This window comes from Gymnoscopelus microlampas (genome assembly GCF_963454915.1).
Source record: "Gymnoscopelus microlampas genome assembly, chromosome: 7".
Classification (NCBI taxonomy): domain Eukaryota; kingdom Metazoa; phylum Chordata; class Actinopteri; order Myctophiformes; family Myctophidae; genus Gymnoscopelus; species Gymnoscopelus microlampas.
Window position 1 is genome coordinate 3787688 of NC_139944.1, and position 27201 is coordinate 3814888.

At 41.0% G+C, this 27201-nt stretch overlaps 1 protein-coding gene and 1 long non-coding RNA gene across 4 annotated transcripts; both read right to left on the reverse strand.

Annotated features, from left to right (window-relative positions):
* Positions 1-214: 214 nt before the first annotated feature.
* On the reverse strand, positions 215-2729 carry LOC311049024 (uncharacterized protein). Of its 3 annotated transcripts, none has more exons than XR_014601149.1 (4): positions 1516-1629; positions 1341-1400; positions 1043-1072; positions 215-407 (listed from the first exon to the last, which is right to left on the reverse strand). XR_014601149.1 is itself a non-coding variant. In XM_084062448.1 (4 exons), the coding sequence occupies exons 1-4, from the start codon at positions 2346-2348 to the stop codon at positions 217-219; spliced, it is 507 nt and encodes a 168-aa protein (XP_083918574.1). In that variant the 5' UTR covers positions 2349-2729; the 3' UTR covers positions 215-216. The 3 variants fall into 3 exon arrangements, 1 of the variants encoding a protein (XP_083918574.1); XM_084062448.1 differs by lacking the exon at positions 1516-1629 and adding an exon at positions 2123-2729; XR_014601150.1 differs by lacking the exon at positions 1043-1072 and having other exon boundaries at positions 1341-1623.
* A 1244-nt stretch (positions 2730-3973) lies between these two features.
* LOC311049028 lies at positions 3974-8446 on the reverse strand. Its single transcript, XR_014601151.1, has 3 exons — positions 8388-8446; positions 4826-4881; positions 3974-4396 (listed from the first exon to the last, which is right to left on the reverse strand). It is a non-coding gene; the product is annotated as an uncharacterized lncRNA (long non-coding RNA).
* Positions 8447-27201: the final 18755 nt, after the last annotated feature.

Sequence of the window (27201 nt, forward strand, 5' to 3'; positions counted from 1 at the left end):
TTATTATTTATTAAAGTCTTTTGAAAAATATTTTTAATTCATGGAAAATATAGATTGTTTTATTTTTTTATGTTTTGAAAAACATTTTTAAAAAAAGTAGGAAAAGAAGACAAAAAGTGGATCTTTACTCGCGACCCACAACAATGGTTCTGCGGCCCACACATGGGTCCCGACCCACTGTTTGGGAAACAGTGCTCTACAGTTTAGAGTAGAGATCTAGTCCTCTACACTTTGTGGGACAGGTTCCGTCTCCATGGCGAAGTCTTCTGTCCAATCACACTGCTCGTCTCCAGTTTCCGCGTTGACGTAGGATCCTCTCCGTTTGGACCAATAGCGGATTATCGCCACGCCCGCTACACACACTACCAGTAACACCAGTAACACCAGTAGCACTGGGGCTGCTAAACCTGATGGGAATTATAATATTAATACTAATCATATTACATGTTATTTGTATATCACATTTCATGCAGGGTTACAGGTCACAAGTAAAGTGCTTCACAATTTACCACGTAGGCATTTATCAGACACTCTTTATCTAGAGTGACTTACAGTAAACAAGGTAAACACATGCATAGAATGCAATATGCAAAGAGACAGTGTAGTGTCTCAGTAAACTAGGATCACAGGTAAACCAGGAACCTAACATCAGTCTAAACAATAAACCATCGAAAATAACAATGTGTACACTGAAACTATGGCATACCAGGTAAACAATGTACCTACTACCTAGCATACGTCTAAACAACATGCTATCTAGATTACATTTTAACACATTGATTGCCAAACACGAGAATCTTCGTGTTTGCAAATACACCCGTCGAGTGCCATTAACGAGAATCGTCATGTTTGCATTTTTTTTAATTATTATTTTTTTTCCCACAAAGAAAAAAACAACAACTTAGGAATCATAAGTTGTTTCGAATTGTAGCCACCTGTAAGTGCTCTTTTAGAAATCTGAAATCTGAACATATTTGAAGACGATAATGATAACTCTACGTTTGGTTCCTAAACCTTTGTAAGGATTATTCCTACAACTCACCTACAGACAACAGACGGTCCTGATTGGTTCCTGCCAGAAGACAATGTTAGATATGAATACACATTGTAATGTTAATGTTTAGTTATATATATATATATATATATATATATATATATACACACACACACACACACACACACACACACACACACACACACACACACACACACACACACACACACACACACACTCACACATATTGAGGATATAGTGTATGTGTGTGTGTGTGTGTGTGTGTGTGTGTGTGTGTGTGTATATATATATATATATATATACATACATACACACACACACTTACCAGTAGAATCAGTTATGATGGTTGTCACTGCAGAAGGAGCAGGTGTTGAATCTGGAAATGCTAAATTAAACAGAAAATACGTTTGTCAATTCAAATGAACGACAACACACACACAGAACCACTGCACAGCATCGGGCTCACAGACAACTTTAAGAAAGGCTATAATTTAACTCACCATTGTTATGGCACAGGCCGGCCGTAACTAGAAATTGCTCTTTCTGCGTTCTTTACATTTTTAGTACTGTATATTGTTGCGTTTATATCCATTCCCTCATTAACCGCAGTTGACGGCAGTGGCTCAGGGGTAGAGTGGTCAGTAGAGCGGCCGGATGGGAACCGTGAGGTTCCCAGTTTGATCCCAGGCTCCCCCAGAGTTAGTGTTGAAGTGTCCTTGAGCAAGACACTGAACCCCTAATTGCTCCCGATGAGCAGGTTGGTGCCTTGCATGGTTTCCTCCACCATCGGTGTATGAATGGGTGAGTGAATGGGTGAATGTAATGCATAATCTATGTAAAGCGCTTTGGATAAAAGCGCTATATAAATGCACCATTTAACACCTTGAAAAGTAATCGTTGTTTTTTTAATCCCACAATCTGCTCAGTTCTTCAGAATGCTCATTTGTTAATTGCATGGGCTGCTTTGTCTCAAGTTTCTATGTCTTATTGTTCTGTTATTGCATATTGCTTTTGCCTTTCATTCCTTGGCCCTGTTTATCGCTGCTTGCAGCTATATTGTTGTAGTTGTTGTTGTTGTTGTTGTTTTATTATGTGTGAAGTTCTTACCAATAACATCCGCTATCATGGTTGTTGCTGCCGGATCTGTCGCATATGCTGGCGCAGTTATCGGATATGCTGCCGCAGATGTCGGATATGCTGCCGCAGTTATCGGATATGCTGCCGCAGATGTCGGATATGCTGCCGCAGATGTCGGATATGCTGCCGCAGATGTCGGATATGCTGCCGCAGTTGTCGGAATTGACAACACACACACAGAACCACTGCACAGCATCGGGCTCACAGACAACTTTAAGAAAGGCTATAATTTAACTCACCATTGTTATGGCACAGGCCGGCCGTAACTAGAAATTGCTCTTTCTGCGTTCTTTACATTTTTAGTACTGTATATTGTTGCGTTTATATCCATTCCCTCATTAACCGCAGTTGACGGCAGTGGCTCAGGGGTAGAGTGGTCAGTAGAGCGGCCGGATGGGAACCGTGAGGTTCCCAGTTCGATCCCAGGCTCCCCCAGAGTTAGTGTTGAAGTGTCCTTGAGCAAGACACTGAACCCCTAATTGCTCCCGATGAGCAGGTTGGTGCCTTGCATGGTTTCCTCCACCATCGGTGTATGAATGGGTGAGTGAATGGGTGAATGTAATGCATAATCTATGTAAAGCGCTTTGGATAAAAGCGCTATATAAATGCACCATTTAACACCTTGAAAAGTAATCGTTGTTTTTTTAATCCCACAATCTGCTCAGTTCTTCAGAATGCTCATTTGTTAATTGCATGGGCTGCTTTGTCTCAAGTTTCTATGTCTTATTGTTCTGTTATTGCATATTGCTTTTGCCTTTCATTCCTTGGCCCTGTTTATCGCTGCTTGCAGCTATATTGTTGTAGTTGTTGTTGTTGTTGTTGTTTTATTATGTGTGAAGTTCTTACCAATAACATCCGCTATCATGGTTGTTGCTGCCGGATCTGTCGCATATGCTGGCGCAGTTATCGGATATGCTGCCGCAGATGTCGGATATGCTGCCGCAGTTATCGGATATGCTGCCGCAGATGTCGGATATGCTGCCGCAGATGTCGGATATGCTGCCGCAGATGTCGGATATGCTGCCGCAGTTGTCGGATATGCTGCCGCAGATGTCGGATATGCTGCCGCAGATGTCGGATATGCTGCCGCAGTTGTCGGATATGCTGCCGCAGTTATCGGATATGCTGCCGCAGTTATCGGATATGCTGCCGCAGATGTCGGATATGCTGCCGCAGATGTCGGATATGCTGCCGCAGATGTCGGATATGCTGCCGCAGATGTCGGATATGCTGCCGCAGTTGCCGGATATGCTGCCGCAGATGTCGGATATGCTGCCGCAGATGTCGGATATGCTGCCGCAGATGTCGGATATGCTGCCGCAGTTGCCGGATATGCTGCCGCAGATGTCGGATATGCTGCCGCAGTTGTCGGATATGCTGCCGCAGATGTCGGATATGCTGCCGCAGTTGTCGGATATGCTGCCGCAGATGTCGGATATGCTGCCGCAGTTATCGGATATGCTGCCGCAGATGTCGGATATGCTGCCGCAGATGTCGGATATGCTGCCGCAGATGGTTGATATGCTGCCGCAGTTATCGGATATGCTGCCGCAGATGTCGGATATGCTGCCGCAGATGTCGGATATGCTGCCGCAGTTATCGGATATGCTGCCGCAGATGTCGGATATGCTGCCGCAGTTATCGGATATGCTGCCGCAGATGTCGGATATGCTGCCGCAGTTATCGGATATGCTGCCGCAGATGTCGGATATGCTGCCGCAGATGTCGGATATGCTGCCGCAGTTATCGGATATGCTGCCGCAGATGTCGGATATGCAGCCGCAGTTATCGGATATGCTGCCGCAGATGTCGGATATGCTGCCGCAGATGTCGGATATGCTGCCGCAGTTGTCGGATATGCTGCCGCAGTTATCAGATATGCTGCCGCAGTTATCAGATATGCTGCCGCAGTTATCGGATATGCTGCCGCAGTTGTCGGATATGCTGATGCAGTTTTCGGATATGCTTCCGGATCTTTCAGATATGCTGCCGCAGTTGTCGGATATGCTGCCGCAGTTATTGCATATGCTGCTGGATTTGTCGCATATGCTGCCGCAGTTGTCGGATATGCTGCCGGAGTTATCGGATATGCTGCCGCAGTTGTTGCATATGCTGCCGCAGTTATCGGATGTGGTGCCGCAGTTATCGGATATGCTGCCGCAGTTGTTGCATATGCTGCCGCAGTTATCGGATATGGTGCCGCCGTTTTCGCATATGCTGCCGCAGTTGTCGGAAATTCCGGATCTGAAAAGTTAGACAGGGAGTTCCGGTTTTGTACTTGGACCAACACTATTCACTTCATAGGCACAAAGAGAAGTCCATGCAGCGAGCTTCAGTCAGTTGAAGTTAGAAGGGCTCAACAGGGATAAACTTGAATTGGAGAGAATAATACCTGGGCACTTCAGGAGAGACTACCTAATAAAATACTAATAAAACCTGGGCACTTCAGGAGAGACTACCTAATAAAATACTAATAAAACCTGGGAACTTCAGGAGAGACTACCCTAATAAAATACTGTAATAACGGGCACTTCAAGATAGATTTCCTAATAAAATACTGTAAAAACAAGTGTGTGTGTGTGTGTGTGTGTGTGTGTGTGTGTGTGTGTGTGTGTGTGTGTGTGTGTGTGTGTGTGTGTGTGTGTGTGTGTGTGTGTGTGTGCGTGTTTGTACCAGCTAGTTCAGATGCTGAGACAGTTGATGAAATGGTCGTCGCCATGGTAACCATTCTAATGAACAACAACATAAAGTTAATACAATACAATAATATTCATTACATTTATATGAGTACTGCTACTTAAAGGGACATTACACTTTCAAACATGTTTTGGGGTCATTTTAACATCTACTCAGGCTTTTGTGTTTCACTCCAGACGGTTGCTTGATTCAGTATTTCGATATTTGATATTAATTTGATCAGACACGCCCCCTTCCTATATAAACCCATTCTAACGTCAAACTCAATTTTAACCTGATAGAACACACGTCCCTGCTTCTGCTGAGTGATAGTGTCCTTCGAATGATTGTTAGACTCATTGAAAACACGTCCTTGGTTCTGGTGCCTGACGATTAGCATTTTTAGATGCTTATGACATTCACTCCACTACATTTATTGTAAGGGAAAAAAGTACATTATGAATTAACCACTTAAAACACCACTTCATCCTTTTCCAACCTTATCTTCATATAATTAGTCCTCACTAATGCTCATTATAAGATTCAGAAACCTGCCTACCAGTGACATCATTGATAAGCTAATAGAAACTGCAGGCTTTCTATTCTGGGTAAGTTAGCACGCTGATATAGAAGCCATAGTTCTCGCATTGGTAATTGTTTTTAATTATTTTATTTTTTTAATGACCAAACCTGCCTATCGATGATGTCACTGGTAGGTTTCTGAACTGCCCACAGCCCACCTCTGAGACACGCCCTCATTTATCAATGGAACGTAAAAACAAGCTTAAATTCGAGCCCAGTAGTCAGCTTACGACCACGTCCACGTGTATCAAGCAGGTATACCCTGTCAATCACAGTGTAATTTTGGTCGGCTGTTGATAAATGTGGCAGAGCCTCGCCCCACCTGTTTTTTCGACACTTCTCCGACATGTGACGTTACCCAACCAATCACCTCTGTGGATTCTCACACAGCTACAAAGCACAGCCAAAATATAACACAAATAAAACAAAAATACAACCGCATTCGTAACAGCACAAGTCCAGTCGACTATAAGGTGTCACAATATGTCCGAAAAATGTGGTCTGGGGAAGGAAAAAAAACGGAGGAGGAAATATGTTTTAATTTAGCCATATACAGATACTGTTATCCTAAACGAAAACCTGAATCATGAATTAAATAATAAATGCCTATGTGTTGTCATTGTCATGATTGGAATAAGTTTGGGTTTTAATTTAACCCCCAAGCAGTGTGCACTGAGTGGAGACACACACCCTCTGCTGTTTTGCAAAATAAAGGAGTCCTGCGTCCTCCTGTGGGTCTGTGGCCGTGACGTGAGAGATAGCAGGGGGCTGTGCTGTCATGATTGTCATCATAATTTGAACATTTATGGAGTGATTGATGAATGTGTAAACATTAATGGATGAAGGCTTGTGTGTGGTGGGCTGGTTACCTCCGATCTCCCGCTGCGGTCCCGTGGCCCAAACCCACAATAAAGATCACTTGCGCTGGGCAGTGGGCGCAGCTACGGCATAAGATTGTCGGGTTTATCCTTAAACAAGGTTGCACATAACTACAGAAAGACGTAGCCTACTGTAGGCTACCCACGCTGGGAGACTCTCGCATGTATGCGCTGATGGAGTTAAACTATATGTTTTGTGGACCAGATTGATATGATCTAGAAATATCGATCTAACCAGTCAAATTAATATATATGATGTCTTTTTGGGCCTGTACTTCAGTCTTTTAAACATGCTTTTTGTAACTCTACTATACTTTCTCTACCAAGGCCATGTAGCTGGCTCCATAGTGGCTATCTGGTGTCGGCTCCATATGTTTACAATCAGTAAAAACATGTCTTGTTCAACGCTTTGTGATTTAATGTCCTAATGACCTGTATCTCTGTACGATGACCTATATCTCTGTATGACCGGACATTGTCACTAATTTACTCTGTCAGCTGTCACCCTGTCACAGATAAACCTGCCACATGTCCTATGATATCGAAGGAATAACTTGTTTATGGAACCAAAAGTTGTACACAAGGACACTATAAGATGAACAACAACTTATTATGATGACACCCTGATGCCTGACAGCTCATCAAATAATGATCTGACGTCTGAGGGTCTTAACCAATCGTTAGGATCCACCTTATATCTGATGTCCGGACTCCAACTTGTGTATAAATACTATTGCCTGTATTCGTAACATTAGTGTGTGATTATTATTCTTGCCTGTAACTTGTACTGTCCTCGTGAGCTCTGAGCAATACAGAATTGTTTCATCCTTGGACTTACAGCCGTCTTTGTCTGACTCTCATTTCTTCATGTCGACTGGTCAAATCTTGGGGTCTTAGAACAAAAACCATCGCTTCATCTTTCTTGGGCTCAGCCCTATTCATAGGGTTCATATTTTAACCCTATCATGCGCTCATGTGTCTTAACACAGAGCCAGTAGACATTTCATAAACTGCCTTGCAGATCCATACAGACAATCATGGTCTTGTCATTTGCATAATTTTTGTACTGCACTTTTTCTGCGTGCACTTTTTCTACCTTTTTAAGAAGGTGGTCTTGCCATTCAATATCTGACAAGTTGCCAACCTTGTAGGAGCAGCAGGTGTTACACTGATCCTTCTTTGGATGGTAAAGACCCAGGTTCTGCCTCTTAAATACTTCTGAGAACACCTGCCTTGATAATGGCCTCAGCATCTTCTCCTCAGCTGCACAATGGTACACTTAATGCAGGTCAGTCATTGACTGAAAGACAGGCTCCAGGCACTGTTTTGATGTTTAAACAGTATACACAATTTACAATGTCACTTGCTATGTCTGGCATGAAGGTGAGGGAGCTCTGTCTGCCAATGAGTTTGCATCCTGTGTCACCCATTTCAGGACCAATTTTATGAAGATAATATTATATTATAATGAGCATTGGTGAGGAGGACCAATTATATGAAGATGAGACATGATATAATATAATATAATATTGTAATGAGCATTAGTGAGGAGCAATTAAGATAAGGTTGAAAATGAGTGAAGTGCTACTTTAAGTAACAGAAAACAGAAAACTAGTGTCTATTTAACACAATAACTAAACAATGAAACTATAACCGTATTAAATTAATTGAATAAACACGTGAATATGTAAATATATTATTATTATAGACATGTTATTATGTTTATTAGTTCAGTCTGACTAAAGTAAAGTATGTAAAGTCATGTGGTGACGTTGTCCTGGTTTGACCTGTTATGTACAGTTGATATGACTATCTACTGTCTGCAGAACGCACGCACGTGTACACACACACACACACACACACACACACACACACACACACACACACACACACACACACACACACACACACACACACACACACACACACACACTGTCTGCTGATCAACACTGTGTCACTCACTAAACTGTATTTAGTTTTTAACAGATGGAAATGGAAGGTAAATATAAATATACAATAAATGTATATACAGCAATAAACCTTAAGAAATACAAATAACGATAACAGATGATATTTGTAGTAAGAAAAACAATACTTACAGCTGTTTTCACCCCCAAAATATAATCCACTCTTGTCTCTCCCTCTGCATGCTTGCGAAGTGAACGGATCTGACAGAATATTTGCTTCTCCAACCAATAGGAGTGAAGGTCCCTCCTGTCTTCAGAGAGGAGGGACAGGAGAGGCAGTATAAATTGTTCTTGTTCTACACTGTAAAACAATGTGGATATATAGCTGCAAGCAGCGATAATATGGGGCCAGTGAATGGAGAGAGAGAGAGAGAGAGAGAGAGAGAGAGAGAGAGAGAGAGAGAGAGAGAGACAGACAGACATGGAAACTGGAGAGAGAGAGAGAGAGAGACATGGAAACGGAATAGATTGAAGAGATAGAGAGTGACATGGAAACAATAGATATATGAGAGAGAGAGATGGAAACAGAATGGTTTGATTGGACATCTCAACCTATTGGCATTAACAGGATTCGAACTCTCAACCTTCGGACTAATAGGCCGCAGCACTACCTATAGTGCTATAGCTTTGTCCAGGCTGATATTGTCTGTTTAAGATCATAAACTCTTGCGTTCTGTCATGAACCAAGCCCCTTTTTCACTAACACTAAGATCACTCGTTCACAAACCATTTACCAATGAAGAAATTGTACATCTCCTCAAAAACTAGTGAAAGTAGCCGATCTACAAGCTCACAAACCATGAAAAGTTGTGAGATTGTAGATCAGCTATTTTCAGAATGAAGTATGTCATACATTGAAAAAACATGCTCTCAAATAAGCATTTCAGGTTATCTTTACCATTTGCACATGTATTCATTGATACAGTCATGTTGTTTGCAATTCAACTTAAATTAAGTCTGCATCAAGTGAGGCTTGAACTGGCGACCTTGAGATTGTGAGGCATTCATTTAAGGGAGATGCCATTGGACCAACAGAGAAGTATCTGTGAAAAAGGAGATCATACAGATGATACAGTTTCACGCAAATAGCTGAAAAATCCTGGGTTTAAGTGTTTTTCAAACTGCTCAAAATTGGGGACAATCTAAGGGCGGAGCTTACTGGTCAAAGCGATAGATGTGTTCCTCATGAGTCAAGGCACAAGTGTAAGCAAGTTTCACAACTTTCGGCCAAACGAGGCATGAGTTTTTCCTGTTTAAAGTTTGCATTTTCAAAAAATTGCTATAGCGCCCCCCTTTGGCAAATTGGAGTGATATTGGTTTCAGTGATATTTGGAATGACTCTCTACATTACTGCAACGTTTCAAAGAAATGTGAGTCTTGCATGTATGTGGTAGGGGCAGATGAATAATTTTCATAAAACTGCAATAGTTAAAATCTATTTCCTCCTGGGATTTTTTTTTTTTTTTTTAACTTTGTTTATTGGATTTTTCTGCAGCAGTATTCAGCATTAAAAAAACATAAGGTACAGAAAAGCTTTTTAAAGCAGCCAATAAAATACAACATTTCAATAGACACATTCAATTATCACCCCAAACATGAAGACATAAATTAAAAACAAGATATGTATCCATATAAAAAAAATATATATATAAACAGACCAAACAAGACAAACAAAACCAGAATAAAAACACCAGTCAAGCAATACATATCTATGTCACGTTTAAAATCCGCTATACAGCACCACACCCCTGCCACAGCAAACCCATCATATCAGTGATCCACCAGACCTCACACATCCGTATCTCTGATCAAAGATGGATTCAACTTCCGGACAAATTGAAAGAATGGACCCCATACCTTCCCAAACCTATCGGGAGAGCCACTCAATGAGAATCTTATTTTTTCTAGTTTTAGACAATACAAGATGTCTCTTATCCAATGAGTGTGAGAGGGGGAAGTAGGTGATTTCCAATTAATTAGAATGAGTCTCCGAGCCAATAAAGTAACAAAGGCCAGAGCATCCTTTTCCAATTTAGAGAGGGAGGGCAGTGAGGGGAAAACCCCAAACAGCGCACCTAAAGGAGTAGGCTCCACCGTTCTCCCCACTATCCCAGATATGGACTGAAAGACCTCTGTCCAATATTTGTGTATAGATGGGCAAAGCCAGAACATATGGATGAGGTCTGCCGGAGATTGATGACATCTATCACAATCAGGAGATACAGTATCATAGATCCTTGACAATCGGGCTTTGGTATAATAGACACGGTGTAAAAGCTTACATTGAATGAGAGCATGTCTCGCACAAATAGAAGACCCATGTACTCGTAGCAGAATCGCATCCCAAACCTCATCTGTTATTTCCTCCCCCAAGTCCCCCTCCCAACGAGCTTTTATAGAGTCCAAGTTTTCAGGCCGTAGACAACAGATGTCATCATAAATACATGAGATTGCACCCTTCAAAGATGGTAACGGAGTTAAAAAAATGTCTAAAACAGAGTCATCAGGTAGATTGGGAAATGTGGGAAATGTTCTTTGCACAAAGCTACGGACCTGTAAATATCTGAAAAAATGTTGTCTGGGAATTGAATATTTGTCCAGAAGTTGCTGGAAGGATGCAAAAACATTATCCACATATAAGTCTTTAAAAGCACGAATGCCCAGGCCTGACCACATTGAAAAGCACCGTCCACCAGAGAGGGATGAAAAACATGGTTTGCTGCCACTGGGGAATGAGTAGAGAAAGACTGTAGACCAAAGTGGCGTCTAAATTGGAGCCAAATTTTTAAAGATTTTTTAACAATAACACTCTTAGTGTATGGAGAGGTAGAGGAAAGAATAGGGGAATGTGCTAAAGCACACAATGTTACAGGTCCAGCCGAGTTTGACTCCATGCATGACCAGCCACGTTGGGGGGGGATCAAAGGCTTCATATTGAATCCAATATTTGAGAATTCTGATATTGGCAGACCAATAATACACCCCAAAATTAGGTAGAGCCACTCCTCCAAGATACTTGGGTCTCTGCAGGTATTGTTTACGCAACCTCGGCACTTTCTTATCCCAGATAAACTCGGAGATCATGCCATCCAATTTACTGAAAAAGGTCTGGGGGAGAAAAAGGGGAATACATTGAAACAGATAGGAGAACCGAGGGAGAATATTCATCTTAACCGAATTGATCCGTGCCGCAAGGGATAGATTAAGTAAGGACCACCGATCGAAGTCCGCTTTGACTCTTGTCAGTAAGGGAGCAAAATTTGTCTTATGGAGATCCTTATATTCCCGTGAGATATGGATTCCAAGATAGGTAAACCCATCCTGAGCAATTTTAAAGGGAAAGTCATGTAGTGAGTATAGTTCCTAGCCTCATTATTGATGGGAAATATTTCACCCTCCTGGGATTTTTGAGTAATCTGCACGAAACATTTTACACATGAACTTACAACCTTTGCCGACAAAACAAAAGCGGCGGATTTTCCATAAGTGAAAAAATGCAGAAGTTATGAGCCAATGGCTGTTTTTCATATAATTCAAAATGGAGGGCGATCTATAGGTCAGAGGTCAAAAGTCAGACCACGAAAGTTGTCGGGCATGAAGAGACGCATGTGTGTATTGAAGTTTCATGGTTGTAGGTCAAACAGGGCATGAGTTGTACCTGTTCAAAGTTGGCACTTTCAATTGAGTGCTATAGCGCCACCCTTTGATGAATGAGTGTGATAATTATTTCTTGATAGTTTTTCATGAGCATCTACCATATGGCCGAGTTTCGTAAAAAGCGTATGCACGGTTAAGCCAGAACTGCAAATATGGTATTCAAATATGGTTAGTTTGGGGGGTCCCCAATTCAAATAGGATTATTTTGAAAGGTTGATTGTCTGTCTTCCCTACTTCTGACAATTATCTTACTCTTTTTAGTGTTTTATTTTATATTTAAATCAAGACCATACATGTGAGCATACTCAGAAGCTGTTGGAGACCAGCACTATACAGACTAAAGATGACCAAATCATTATGTGGGAATCTAGGTGACTGGTGCACCCACTGCACCTGACCTGGTCATATGACCAGGAAGTATAAAAGCCAGCTCCTCCCAGTAGAGAGCCATTTGTCTCTGGTGTAGGCAGCATGGTTCATGCAGGGAGAAGGAGAACACATGGTAGGCCAAAAACTGAACCTTGTAGATCTGCTACTTTGTGCGACCCTTTTGTTTGTTGTAGCTCATGCTAATGTTTAGCTTATTGTTTGAGCACATGTTACTACTGGCTTTTGTTTGTTTGGTTGCCTATTTTCTGTTGAGCACATGGAGGCTTCCCATGCTCTTTAGCACTTTAATTTAGCCAACATCATTGTGTTTTATTATCTTATTTTAACATATTTATTTATTATTTCAGTTTTACAAATGAAGTGACCTCCTGGTGGTGTCTGTTCTGTTCTGTCTGCCCTACCTGGAGACACGGGTAAAGCAGTATACATTTTATGCATTGCCTCTTTGTGGATTTTAATGTATTTTAGTTTGTAACATCACTGTCTTCTTTTATACAGCAGCTCTGGTGTTGAGGTTGCCCCCTCGCCTTGGCCTTGCATTGTGTGCACCGTTACTGCAACACAAAGTAGGTTTTAAGCTGTTTTGTTCTTTTAATGATTTGAATATAATGTTTTATAGTGTGATACTAGGGCTGGCAACTAATGCGTTTTGTTTGTCTCCTTAAAGGGACCACACCGGCCACTGTTTTCCACTGCTAATTTACTCTTTTTGTTTTGTTTATTTGAGCCATCTAGCCAAGGTACACTGTAGGCATAGGTTTTAACATTTTTCCATATTGGCATATTTTAACTGTTTCTCTCCTCTGTTCTGTTAGTTTAATTTGTGTAACCATGTTCAAGGCCGGGTCCGCCCTGCTGCACACGGCTTTCCTCTCAGCTTGGGACTGCACTGGGGACCCCTTTGGTTTTTATTGGTGTGTATTGATATAACCTGGCACTACATGTTTTGTATTTGAATTTTGTATTTATATTGCCGACCCGCCCTTCCTTAGATTGTGAGAGGTAACTGTTAGATTGCCATTTTAATACTAAATACCTTGCCTTAAGGACCTTAATTGTTGTGCTAGTTTGTAATAGACAACAGTGATGTGTTTTGTCATTTCATGGTAATAATAAAGTTGTTATATTTTTCCACAAACTGCCTCTAGTAAAGTAATTGTTCCTGTTTAGGGGAAGTTGAACAGTGTAAGGTTTAGGGGTTCCTCCTGCCCCCTCCACAAGCGGGAGGTGGCGTAGTCAGGCATATTACAGTAGTACTACTCAGTTACTACAATAACTTTTCATGATTAATGCAGTCAAACGCCCTAGAAGCATCAATAAACGATACAAACACAGTAGAATTAATTTATCTAAAATCTCTTTAAGAGCAAATATACACAAACCAGTGCCATGTTTTCCTTTGAATCCAAATTGGTTATCAGCAGACTAGATCAATATCTCAAGTCTACTCAGTAGAATTGTTTCTAGCACTTTGGATAAAACACTGGCCAAGGCAATTGGCCAGAATCCACTGTCTGAGAATCCATTAGAATGGTGGACAGTAACAGCCGACGTGAGTAAATTGTGCCTTTCCTGAAACCGGCTAACTTATAACCATATCCTAGACTACGGCGTATAAATAAATAACACTTTTTTTTAAAACACGTAAAGAAAATATGTTTTTTAGGAGACTTTAGGAGACTCAACCCTTAAAGACTCGATACTCGACTTGGACTAGTCTGTTCAGACCGCTGCTGCATCCTTCCATGGCCAGCAAACGATACAGGAGCATCAGGAGCAATACTGATTTTCAAAATCAGATCGCCTGGTTCAGATCGCCACTGAATAAATCGGATTAACCGAAATAAAGTTACAAAACCCCCCCAAAAAAGTAAATTATCGGCCCAAAATCCGCTTTTTTTTTTTGCACAAATTGTGCGCACCCACTAGAGCTTATAAATATTGGCGCCCCTGCAGTTTATTCATAATGCACTTCATGCCACCCCTCTCTCTTTTTATGAGATGACCCTCTATCTTTTAACTACATTGATGAGCCTGCACAACTAATAATTTCACGCACCTTACTTGTAATGTTTATTGATTCTGATTCTGAGTTCGTCAGGAAAGGGAGGCAGGCAGGCTCACTTGGGTTTTTGTGTGTACCGCCTGCCACATGCCCCTGATGTCGTCAAGGTGTGTACTGCCTGCTAAGTGCCCCTGATGTCTTGCCACGTGCCCCTGATGTCGTCAAGGTGTGTACCGCCTGCCACATGCCTCCGATGTTGTCAAGGTGTGTAGCGCCTGCCATGTGCCTCTGATGTCGCCGCTGGTTGAACTGGTCCTCCGTTTTGGCATTGAACTTACTTATTCGCCCTCCTGATGGCGCTGTTGAGGGCGGCGCGGGTAGAACCCACATTGGCAGATGGTTCCATCTTATAATGAGCAATAGTGAGGAACAATTATGCAAACATAAGGTTGAAAATGGGTGAAGTGCTCCTTTTAAATATAAACTAAAGACATTCATTAATGTTTGTGTGTTTTTTTTTGTGAAATAGGATTTATTTATTTTTTGCTGAATATAATCAAATACAACATGCCACACCCAAAAAGCCACACCCACAAGCTGCGGCGTCCAATCAAATCTCCCAAACACCCCCCCCCCCCCCCCAACAAAAAAATAAAAAAAATAAAACAGTATTAAGTTGAACACAACCGTTCCCTGTTGGACAGGATTTAAACTCTTAAAGGTGCAGTACGTTATTTATTTACCTACTTTTATCAATTAAACGAAAGTTTTTGGATATCATCTTTAACTGGATGCGTGCACTGGCTGCGTGCAATCGTCAATTGGCCCGAGGCTCAGCCTGCCATTGACAAATTGACAAGTGTGTGGTGTTTTCAATGGTTTATGTTAGAGGGCGCTGTTTGCCAACCTATGAGTGATCCTATTACTTTTGTAGAACAGTAGACCCGGAAATAATGTGATAACAACAAACACATCCCCATCCGATCTAATGTTAAAGGATTTAGAAAAATCTAATTTTCTCTGCTTTCTGCTGCTTTTTGGCGCAAACAAGCCACATTCAACTGATCACAACTGTGGAATAGCATATCACAGCGGGCAATACATTTTTTTCTACGATTCCGTGAGGTCCAAGAGAATCATATTTTAACTGGGGACCCCCAAAATAATCACACTTGAACTGGGGACCCCCCCAAAAATAATATTTGAACTTTTTCCAATTAAACAAAGGTTGTTTTGTTTTTTTCGTACCACGTGTGCACCGTAATTTCTACTGCTGAGCTCATACACAAAGCATGCTTGGCTAGAGGATATATTGCACTTTTTAGCTTTATTGCAATGCCAATTGTCGGCCAATAGGTGAACTACCCGAGCACAGGGTGCAGGCCGACTACAAACAGCGCAGTTATATTTGAGTAGAGTTACAAGACGTGGAGGGGAGGTTCATAGTCCAATGCAAAATTATTTTAAAATAATTACACAAACTGGCCCCATGGTGGCGCTATAACAGCCCACTTTAAGCTTTGGTCTATAACTCTTGAACCGTAGGTCGTAGAATAAAAAAAAATGTTTCCCCTGGATTCCTTGGGTCGTGACCCAGCTCCCCATATAGGCCACGCCCATAGTATAGGGCAGTTATTCCACTATTTTGAATTTTCTTTAAAACTCTTTTTGAAACTTTTCCTACAGATTTTGTCCAAATCTCACAAAAAACGGTCGACAGTAATTGGCTTCCAAAGTTAGTGGGAGGGGCCTGTTCTACAAAAAACGCCAAAAATCACGAACCAGTCCGGTCAATCCCAAATTTGAAACACATATCAAGGGTGGTTTACTCAACGAATCCCCAAAAGCATTTCCACTTTGATCCATGGGGGCGCTAGCCTGGTAAACCCCCCCTTCCTCCGGGAATCTCATTTGCATTTTGATTTCAGGAAGGAGGTCTGGGATTGCGCAGGGAGTAGAGCTGCCCGGTCGCTGCGTATTCCAACCAATCAGCGGCTGCTAGGGGCGGGATCATCCAATCACCTGCCTAGTAGCTTGAAAAAAAGACAAACCGTCTGTCATCGATTCTGCTTACGGAGTCTCAGATGGAAGTAGGATGTGAAACAAATGTGTGTCGCAAGCTTCTTCCATTTGACGGTGTCAGGTTATGGGGGCACCACAAATGTGCAAAATGTAACAGTTTGATGCAAAAACATGATTTTGGGGGGGAACAATACTCTCAAAATGAAATACAAGTGATCTCAGGAGTGACGTGACTATATAATTGTGCCGTTACATTTGTGGGAGGGGCCCGTTTCTTTAGAGGGAGGGGCGTATTTCTTAAAATCGTCACGCCACGCATCACGAACGCGGCACCGTAGTCGAATCGCACGTCGCGCGGCCTCCGGCGGTATTCCTCCTGGCGTATCCCTCGAGTCCCGGCGGCCGCGACCCGCGATCGGCGTCGACGCAACCACACTTTGCAATTTCCCAGAATTGCAAAAATTCTAGTTCAACCCATCCTGATGTTTCCCATGCTTTTTAAACATACCGTACATTTCCTGCAAAAACAAACCCAGCATTACTCATAGTTACTGTGTAAAGAAGACTCCATTCAGAGCAGTGAGCATTCATTAGTATGGTTAGGGGTTAAGTGTCTTGCTCAGGGACACTTCATTGCATTGCTGGAATTGAACCGGAGATCTTCGGCTTCCCAGGCAGGCTCTCTAACCATTCAGCTACTGTATAGCCACCCCTGCTCTGGTCAAGTGATGCAGAAAGCCTAGATAAGGGTTGATGGGTCACTGAAATCATTATCTATTGATGAATTGATGAAGACCAAAAAGTACGCTTTCAAAAATGTACTTTCTCTGTGGCATTACGCTGTTGTGCGGACCTTTGTATTCTCACACACTTACTCACCAAAACATATGGATGTGTATAACATCTTTCTTTGAATCAGCTTTCTATTTTCGCCCATGAGAACAATAAAGTATTCTCCGTGAGTGCCTCCATCAGAAAGATTTCCAACTGAGGCATCACTGCTGAACCCAATCATCTTCAAAGCACTATCTCTAGTAATGGAGTTGAGAACTACCGTACTTTTAGAGTTTACACACACTATTCTGTTTGTTTCATGAATAGTTTGTTACATAGTTGCATTTTTTATGCTTGACATTGTTTGCATTAAACATGACATCTGCCTGCTCTGCCTTACAACCTAGAAGACTTGGCCTATAATTTTCATGATGCATGGGCTGTATAATTACAGTTACTGAATAAAGACTCATAAATACTCATAATACAATCATAACACATCAAGGCTTTTATAATGATGTAAAGTAAAGTATCATAATTACGGGTCACTCACATTGACCGATTACAGTGACATATAATCACACCAAAAATATAATATAATCTAACATAATGTATTACAACTATCATTATTACAATACAGTATGATCCTTGCCAAAAGAAAAAAAGAGATGTTTTGTGTTATGATTATTGCTGAAGCATTACGAGTATTTGTGAGTTCTTATAGCCATAAGTATATAGCCTAATTAAGACATTGCATGCATTATTTTTTTTTCAATTCAATGTTATTAAAGTGTCAAATCACAACAAGTTGTCTGAAGGCACTTTACATGTAGAGAAGAGACCCGACAGTCCGAGTGTTACCATTGTGGAGAAACGTTTTGTACCCTCTCACTCAGTCAAATGTAACACATCATGACATTACAGTGTACCGCCACAGTGTGGCAGTACAGGCCCAGACCTGAACAAGATGCAAGGAGGACATTTATTCTTCAGTGGAATTCTTCATAGGTATGTTACATTGTTTATGTACACTTATATGCATTAATGAATGTACCTACATTTACGCACATTTACAGTGCAATTACACCTGGTAATAGCTCATACAGTACATCATGCATACCCAGGTGGTCAAGTGTGGAGGAGGGCCAAGCTACTCTAAATATGTTGCTGTTTTTTGTTATCTTTCTAATCCCTCTATGTTAATCTGTTTTACTCTTCTCTTTTTATTCTTAGTTGAATCTATTTTATTCTGTATCTGTCCTGTGTTTCTAACTGCCATGATAAGTGCATGTCCCGAGCTGATGTTCCTCCCGGGGGGGCTGTCTGCACCGAGACATGGCCATCACCATGGATAATGCTGTGGTGACGTCAACTCGGACTGCGAGGAATCTGGGTGTGACCTTCTTGGACGATCAACTGTCGTTCTCGGCAAACATTGCATCAGTGACACGGTCCTGCAGATTCCTCCTCTACAACATCAGGAGGATTCGCCCCTTCCTCACGGAGAAGGCAGCCCAGGTGCTCATCCAGGCTCTTGTCATCTCCCGCCTGGACTACTGCAACTCCCTCCTTGCTGGTGCCCCGGCGTCTGCCATCAGACCTCTGGAGCTTGTTCAGAAATCTGCGACTCGTCTGGTGTTCAACCGCCCCAAGTTCTCCCACACAACTATCCTTCTCCGTTCTCTACACTGGCTCCCCGTAGAGGCTCGCATTCAGTTTAAAACCCTGGTGCTAGCCTAGGGCAGTGAAAGGAACAGCTCCTTCTTACCTCCGGGCTATGGTCGATGCTTACACCCTTGCCCGACCACTTCAGTCTGCCACCTCGGGGCGACTGATTGCCTCGTCACTCAAGCGTCCTTTTAGTCGATCGACACGGTCACAACTTTATTTCTGTTCTGGCCCCACAGTGGCGGAATGAACTTCCCACTGATCTTTCGCCGCAGGCTGAAAACCCACCTCTTCAGGAAACACTACCCTTCCTCTTTGCCTGGCCTACTTGTTTGCTAGTTGTACGAACTTGTGTTTTATTGTTGTATTGTTTTATTGGATCTTGTTTAGTCGATACACTTATTTGTTTTAGCTCGTGCTCATTTTATTTTGCTATTTGTCTCATCTGTTTAAGAAAGTAGGTAGCTGATATATTGCACTTTTACCTTAGCGCTAGGTATAGTCTTGGTTGCTTGTTTTTGCAGGAAATACACCTAAGACTTCTGGTGATTAGTAGTTTCGTTCCCTACCTATGTTGAATGCACTTATTGTAAGTCGTTTTGGATAAAGGCGTCTGCTAAATGACTGTAATGTAATGTCCCTCATGGGATCAATAAAGGCCTGTCTGTCTACCTCTACTATGTTCGTGTAAGGTTGTACGTTTTCCCATCAATGTGTAGATCTTCTAAGGCAGACAAATTCTGATCATCCATTTTAATCCCATCCTCCATCCTCTGTTTAGTTAATGGATACTGCATCAGATTGTCACCCCTGGCTATGGGATGTAAAGGACACAATACAAAAGCTGAAGAAACATTTTGTTATTCTATTGACGCAAACATGTTTATTGATTAATGGTCAGAACTATCAGTAATGCCTTACACTACACTGTCAGTCTGTCAGTGATTTGATACACTATAGTGAAAGTGTCCCAGTTGATTAAACTGGAAGAGAAATACACTGTCTGAAAAACAGTGGTCACATCAGTTAAAACGGTTAATTCATTCTATAGTCATTAAGTTTCAGATCATACAGTACACTAATACAGTTTTTTTTATTTCAACAATAGCCATGTTTAATATCCATGTATTCTTAATAAGTATAGCCTACTCCCCCTGTATTCTGTCCTTTTTTCACAAATTGCACCCTCATTATGAACATAATAAGCAGGTGAAATATACTTACAAATGGAATAATGGTTTGATTTAACTGTTTTACACAATCCTGTGGTATGCTGTGCATGGGGAAATCTAAGGGAGAATGCATGGCAATTCAGTTCCTAAGCATATTTAACATTATTTTCACATCTGCCGGGACAATTATTATTGTCCTGTATTTGTTATTGCTGGGCAAGTTGTGTAATATATGCCTCTTGGCCAGTTCACACTCATAAAAGAGACTTTAGTCTCAATGTGTTTTTTTACTGGTTAAATAAAGTTTAAATAATAATAAAAACAAATTATATGGGAGGAACTAAATAAAACAAAGATTAATGTTGCAACAACTATTAAGATAATACAGCGTCCAAAGCAAAGATCTATAGCAACAATCCTTATCCCAGTAACTCAGTCAGTAGAGTGCTCACCTTTGAGAAGGATCTGGGTTTCAATCCCAGGCTTTGACAAATCAGTGTATGAGTAGGATGGCTTGGGTAACTTATGCTGGATTTCCACTGGCATGGCTCCACACCACCCCACCCGACAGCCTACTTGTGCCACCGTTTCCACTACAAGGATTGGGGTTGAGTGGTGTCAAAGTGGTACGAAATGAGGGCCTAAAAGGTCACCGCTCCTGGGTAGTTCCAGGCTAGGCTAAGCGGGGCCAAAGCAGTGACGTATAACGCTGCGGCTACTGATTGGTCTGAAAACCGAGTCGCGGCTGCTATCGATGCCTGTTTGTTTTTATATTTGTATATTTGTATCTGTGAGATGTGTTTAGTTGCTGATTTTAGAAATGCGGGTCGATTGTGCAGAATTTTGCCAGCCCTGCAGTTGGGATTCCACGAAGCACCAAGAACATAATACACAAATAGGTTAATTAGCTACATTACAATTTATGTATTCTGTGCATGCTGCGTGCATATGATTTCTCAATAATGCATCATCAGTTTATTAGGATGTATTAGGATATTGGTTGCACAAAAATGACCACCATCCGTGCGTCTGTGGTTGGGACACCAGGAAGGGAGGCATGCGTTAATCCGACAGACCTTTTCTCCGACTATGTGGCATCCGCGTGCGGTTAGGGTTAGGGTGCGGGTTTGGTTCGGGTTTAGTATTGGAAACGTCGGAGCGCTGCGCTGTCGGAGGAATGCGCTGTCGGACTAACGTACTGCACCCCACAAGGAAAGCTTTGGGAAAGTTGATTTAGCATTTGTGGAGATCTTTTTTACAGTCTCCTCATAGAGCTTTTCAGTTCAAATGGTAACCTTTAACGTACATGTATCCATCTTGTGTTACACTATGCGACGTGACCTCGCAGTGCAGTGTGTGAATAGCTGTTGTGAAGAGTCTAGGCATCGGAGCTGGGTGTTTCATCTTCATCTGAGTGTGCATTGTTGTTAATTTTGTCGTAGGACAACATGCCACCTTTACTCCATATGTGGCGTATTTTAGCTTGTAATGATACGACTTGTTTTAACTTTAATACCCGGCGTTCAGACCTGCCATGTCGACTGCAGCGCATAGAGTTATAGCTGCAGCGTCATCGACTTAACAGTAACAAAACTCCTTCCGGCGGCCTTCCCTTCACAATAAAGTGTCTCCCTTTTACGTCCCAATTCCCGCATTTTACACTGGTTATTATGGAAATAGGTGTAAATTAACAGCGTGGGTATTTCAGAAGTCAGGAAAGCGGTAGAATGACCCTTTAGTCGTTATTTTAGTCTCACATTTGTTAAAACAGCGAGGGACACAGCACTGCGCATATTGGCAAAATACACACTTGGATCCGGAAGTTGTTCTGACGGGGCGCAACGTCACGGCTTATGGAATACATGTGAAGTGGGCACCATCAAATGATTTAAGAAACTAAGGTTGAACGGTCACAGGCAGGATTGACCACCCATGCTGCTCAGTGCTCAGTGGTGCATTTTGACGTGATGAGTCTCTCACCGAACATGTTCCTGCTGTAGACTAGACTTTGTGAGCACCCACCCAGGTTTTGAGCCCCCCGGGGATGACGACACGTCGACACCGGCAGGGCCTGCAGCCTTACCAGACTGGAGGCGGAGGGGTGTTTGTTAATGTTATTTATTGAAGTGTATATTGAAAATAAGTTGAAGAAGCGAAGGGTTACGATGTGACACGTTGTCAGCTTGTAGATCTGCTATTTTTGAATATCCGAAGTATAAAATATGTGAAGTGTAATAGATGTAGTGGAGTAGAATATAAATTATTAAAACATGTAAAATAAGAGTAGGCTACTTCTAAATTGTGCTCAATAGGCTACAGAAGCCTATTACTGGGAGCTGATGGTAGGTGGTGTGGTGCTCTGATGGTAGGTGTTACGCTTCATCTCAGCAGTCCATCTCCCAATAAGCACCCGCGACCTATTTACTTACTTACTTACTTACTTACTTACCAGTAAACTCCTCCCACTCATACATGTCTCTTTAGAACGATTCAAAACCACGCTTAATTCCTTCTGACAACTGACAAAGACTGCCGTTTCAGACAGACTTTACCATCCAAGAAAGAAAGAAAGAAAGACTAGTTGGCAGTCATATTGTATTATTGCATTTATTTAGTATTTACATATAGTTACTAGCAGACAGAAACCTAGAGTTAGAGTAAAGATCTATAGAGATCTACAGAGTAAAGTATAGCACAAAATCGGACTTTTAGGGGAACCAGGACCTTCATAATCGGACGTTTAGGGGCTACTGACGGTTCTTCATTAAGTGACTAGTTGGGAGTGAGAATGTGTTGAGTATAGAGATCTAGTAGAGATTTTGTCCTCTACAGCAAGCTTTACAGCAAGCTCTACAGCAAGCTTTTTAGCTAGAGACCAAAAAGAGAAATTTGCCCGGGACCAAAACTGGTAAACATAGACGATTTACAAGCTCACAACGCATTGTGAGCTCTTATAAAGGTTTTAAAATATATATATTATGTTTTTTTTTTTTTTTTCATGGAATGTCTTAAGATTTTGTTTAATTTATTTATTGACGAAAGTATTTTGAAAAATGTTTTTAATTCATGGAAACTTGTGATTGTTTTTTTTTTATCTTTTGAAAAAAAGTGGATATTTACTCGCGACCCACGGAAATGGGTCCCGACCCACTGTTCGGGAAACAGTGCTCTGCAGTTTGGAGTAGAGATCGATTGGAGATCTACAGTATGGAGATCTAGTAGAGCTCTAGTCCTCTACACTTTGTGGGACAGGTTCCATCTCCATGGCGATGTCGTCTGTCCAATCACACTGCTCGTCTCCAGTTTCCCCGGTGATGTAGGATCCTCTCCGTTTGGACCAATAGCGGAGCACCGCCACGCCCACTACACACACTACCAGGAACACCAATAACACCAGTAGCCATGGGGCTGCTAAACCTGATGGGAATGATAAAATTAATCATATTACATGTTATTTGGATATCACATTTCATACAGGGTTACAGCTCACAAGTAAAGTGCTACACAATTGATCATATAGGCATTTATACGCTCTTTATCCAGAGTCACTTACGTAAGCAAGGTAAACACGTACATAGACACATACATAGTCTGCTAAATGCCTACATTGTAAATTGTAAATTGTAATTGTAGTATATGTGTTAAGTTATTACATGTACACTCATACAATGCATTCCGATAACTTACAGAGAATAGAAAACATCAAACCTATACCCTGATGCTTCAAACTTTAGACTGTTGTTATTATTAGTGTTGTTGTTTTATTATGTGTGAAGTTCTTACCAATAGCATCTGTTATGATGGTTGTTGCTGCAGAAGGTACAGCTGTCGTATCTGAAAAGTTAGACAGGGAGTTCCACAAGGTTCTGTACTTGGACCAACACTATTCACATTCACTTCATAGTCCAGCGAGCTTCAGCCAATTGAAGGTAGAAGGGCTCGTCGGTGCTCAACAGGGATAAACTTGAATAGGAGAGAATAATACCTGGGCACTTCAGGAGAGACTAACTAATACAATACTATAATAAAACCTGGGCACTTCAGGAGAAACTACCCACATAAAATATTATAATAAAACCTGGGCACTTCAGAAGAGACTAATAAAATACTGTAATAATGGGCACCCCAGGAGAGACTAATAAAATACTGTTGGAGGTGATGACTAATTATGTTAATAATGGAGACACTTATCCCATATAGTATCTGTGACATTGTGTTGAAAGTTTGATATAATATTAAAAATACATGAAAGGTACTGAATGGCATAATAAAAAAGGGGGCTGGAAAATTAGGATATCCAAATTATTTTCGGACAATTAACAATTCAACTATTATGATATTAATTTGGTTGCAGATGAGTTCAATGATTTTTTTGTTAATGTTGGTCCTGGTTTGGCTAAGAAGATTCCAACGACTGGTTTTAAAGATAATGTGGAAAGTAAACCCAAAAAGGTAGCTATAACTCTATGTTTTTAAAGGGAACAGATGAAAAAGAAATAATTGACATTGTCAACAAATGCAAGGCTAAGACATCTATAGACAATAATGGAATTGACATGGCATTAGTTAAAAATATTATAGAACTAGAAGTTCGGGCCGCTATGCGGCCCGAACGTCTAGCGTGACGCGTCGTTCACTTTGCAGTGCCACCTTACAGGCACCTCACAGTGTGAGAGAGAGTTTTGTGCTCTCCTAAATCCACGGCAGGCTTTGAAAGTACCCACTTCAGAAAGAGGTGACGTGCATCACCTCTCCAATGACCAAAACCCACTTTGTGATTACTCAGACCTGGTATGGCAGACCTGTGGGGAGTGTGCAGTGGTGTACAATGTGAAAAGATAGTTGAAATCGCAGGAGATGAAGTTAGCAGTTTATTTGTGTAAAGGGTCATCGGCGTGGGTTGTGTTGAGGATGGAAGCCGTCAAACTGGTGCATCCTACCTATTTATAGGTAGGATGTGATGTCATGCTGTCGTGAGATTACGTCACACTGGCGTGTCTCATCGTGATGTCACGACCGTGATGTCATATGACGTCACACTGGCTACATACATACATACAGACAACCGACATGGCGCAGGATTCAAATTGTATATATAGATAGATAGATAGATATGTGGCGAAACCTCTTACATATATCTGTAACCAATCATTGGAAACAGGGATATTCCCTGACAAGATGAAAATAGCAAAAGTCATACCAATGTATAAGGCTGGAGACAAACATGAACTCACAAATTACAGACCTGTTTCCCTCCTACCCCAGTTTTCAAAAATATTGGAGAAAGTGTTTTGTAAGCGGTTAGATGATTTCATTACCAAATACAGTGTATTATGTGAACAGCAATATGGTTTTAGGGCTAATAGGACAACAACACATGCACTTATGGAATTTGTTGAGACAGTAACTACGGCAATAGGTAACAAAGATTATGCAATAGGAGTATTTCTAGACCTCAGTAAGGCATTTGATACTGTAGCTCATGAACTGTTATTACAAAAAATAGAAAATTATGGAATTAGGGGTTAGCTCTCTCTTGGGTAAGTAGCTGTTTACAAAATAGAAATCAGTATGTACAGATAAACAACTGTAAATCACAATTCCTGAATGTTAAATGTGGGGTCCCGCAGGGTTCCGTACTGGGCCCACTGCTCTTCATCTTGTATGTAAATGATATGTGTGAGGTTTCAAAACTATTGAAAACAATAGTATTTGCAGATGATACAAACTTGATTTGTTGTGGAGCTAACTTGGAGCAACTTTTGCAAACAGTGGAACAGGAATTGAAAAGATTAAAGAGTTGGTTTGATTCAAATAAATTGACACTACATTTGAGTAAAACTAAGTACATAATATTTGGGAATCGTATAATTAATACAAACAAAACACTTTCAATAAATTAAATAGAAATTGAACAAGTGACTGAAATCAAATTTCTTGGAGTAATAATTGATAACAAAGTATGTTGGAAGCCTCATATAAATTATATAAAAACTAAAATAGCGAAGTCTATTGCAATACTATATAAGGTCAAAGATTTTTTAAATAAAAGTTCATTATACATGTTGTACTGTTCCTTTATACTCCCATACATAACGTACTGTGTGGAAGTGTGGGGAAACACGTACAAAACAAATACTCATTCAATATTCAGCCTTCAAAAAAGAGCAATAAGAATTATAAATAAAACCACATATAGAGAACCAACTAACCAACTCTTTATCAAATTAAAGGCACTAAAATTCAAAGATTTGGTTGACCTTAAAACAGTTCAAATAATGTACAAAGCAGAAAATAGATTATTACCAAATAATATCCAAAAGTTGTTCCAAGCGAGAGAAAGTCATTACAATTTGAGAGGAGTCTGTATGTTTGATCAGCCAGTAGTGAGGACTAATGCAAAATATCACTGTATTTCTGTTAAAGGAGTTACTCTGTGGAACAAATGCAGAGATCAATTGAAACAAAGCGTGACATGGAATGCGTTCAAGCAAATGTTTAAAATGGACATGCTAAATAGATATAGAATAGAATAGCTTGTAAGGTATAACAAATGTACTGTAGGTTAGAACTGGAGCATAATTTCGACTGACTAGTATGTTTGATTGTTAGTTTGTTTTGTTTACATGTTTTTTTGGTTTTGTTTTTTGTTTTGCTTTTTTTAACTTGTTTTTGTTGTTTAAATGAAGGTGTGTAAACACTGGGGCGGAAAGCCAAAATATTTTTTCTTAAAGTTTGAGATATTTGAGACATAAAGAAGGGGTAGGACCTGATAAGTTTTCACAAAACTTCTTCCTACTCCTTTTTCGAACATGAACTATAATTCAAGGATGTTGAAATAATTTTGGTGCTGTTTTTTATTTTTATTAATTCTTTCTTCTTTTTTCTTCTTTGTCTTTTCTCATTTATGTATTTTTAATATGTTCGAAAAAAATAAATAAATGAAATGAAAATTAAATGAAATAAATGATATCCTTAAGCAGGCTACAGCTGCCGGGGCTGCACTTGACGAGCCGGGAGCCATGGCAACGGAGCAAGCTACAGCTGCCGGGAGTGCGATGGGAGTTGGGCCTTGTTTCCCCGGTGTCCGCTCCTAGTCGAGAGGGAAAAACTTGTCGATTTATGGAATATTGACCCCGTTTCCCTCACCTGTGACCTTGCTGTCGAGTTCATCGTCCCAAGAGAGGGACAATAATTCACCCAAGCCTTCGCCTCCCTCTGCCGCGCTTCCTGAACCTGAGAGAGATGAAAGACAAGT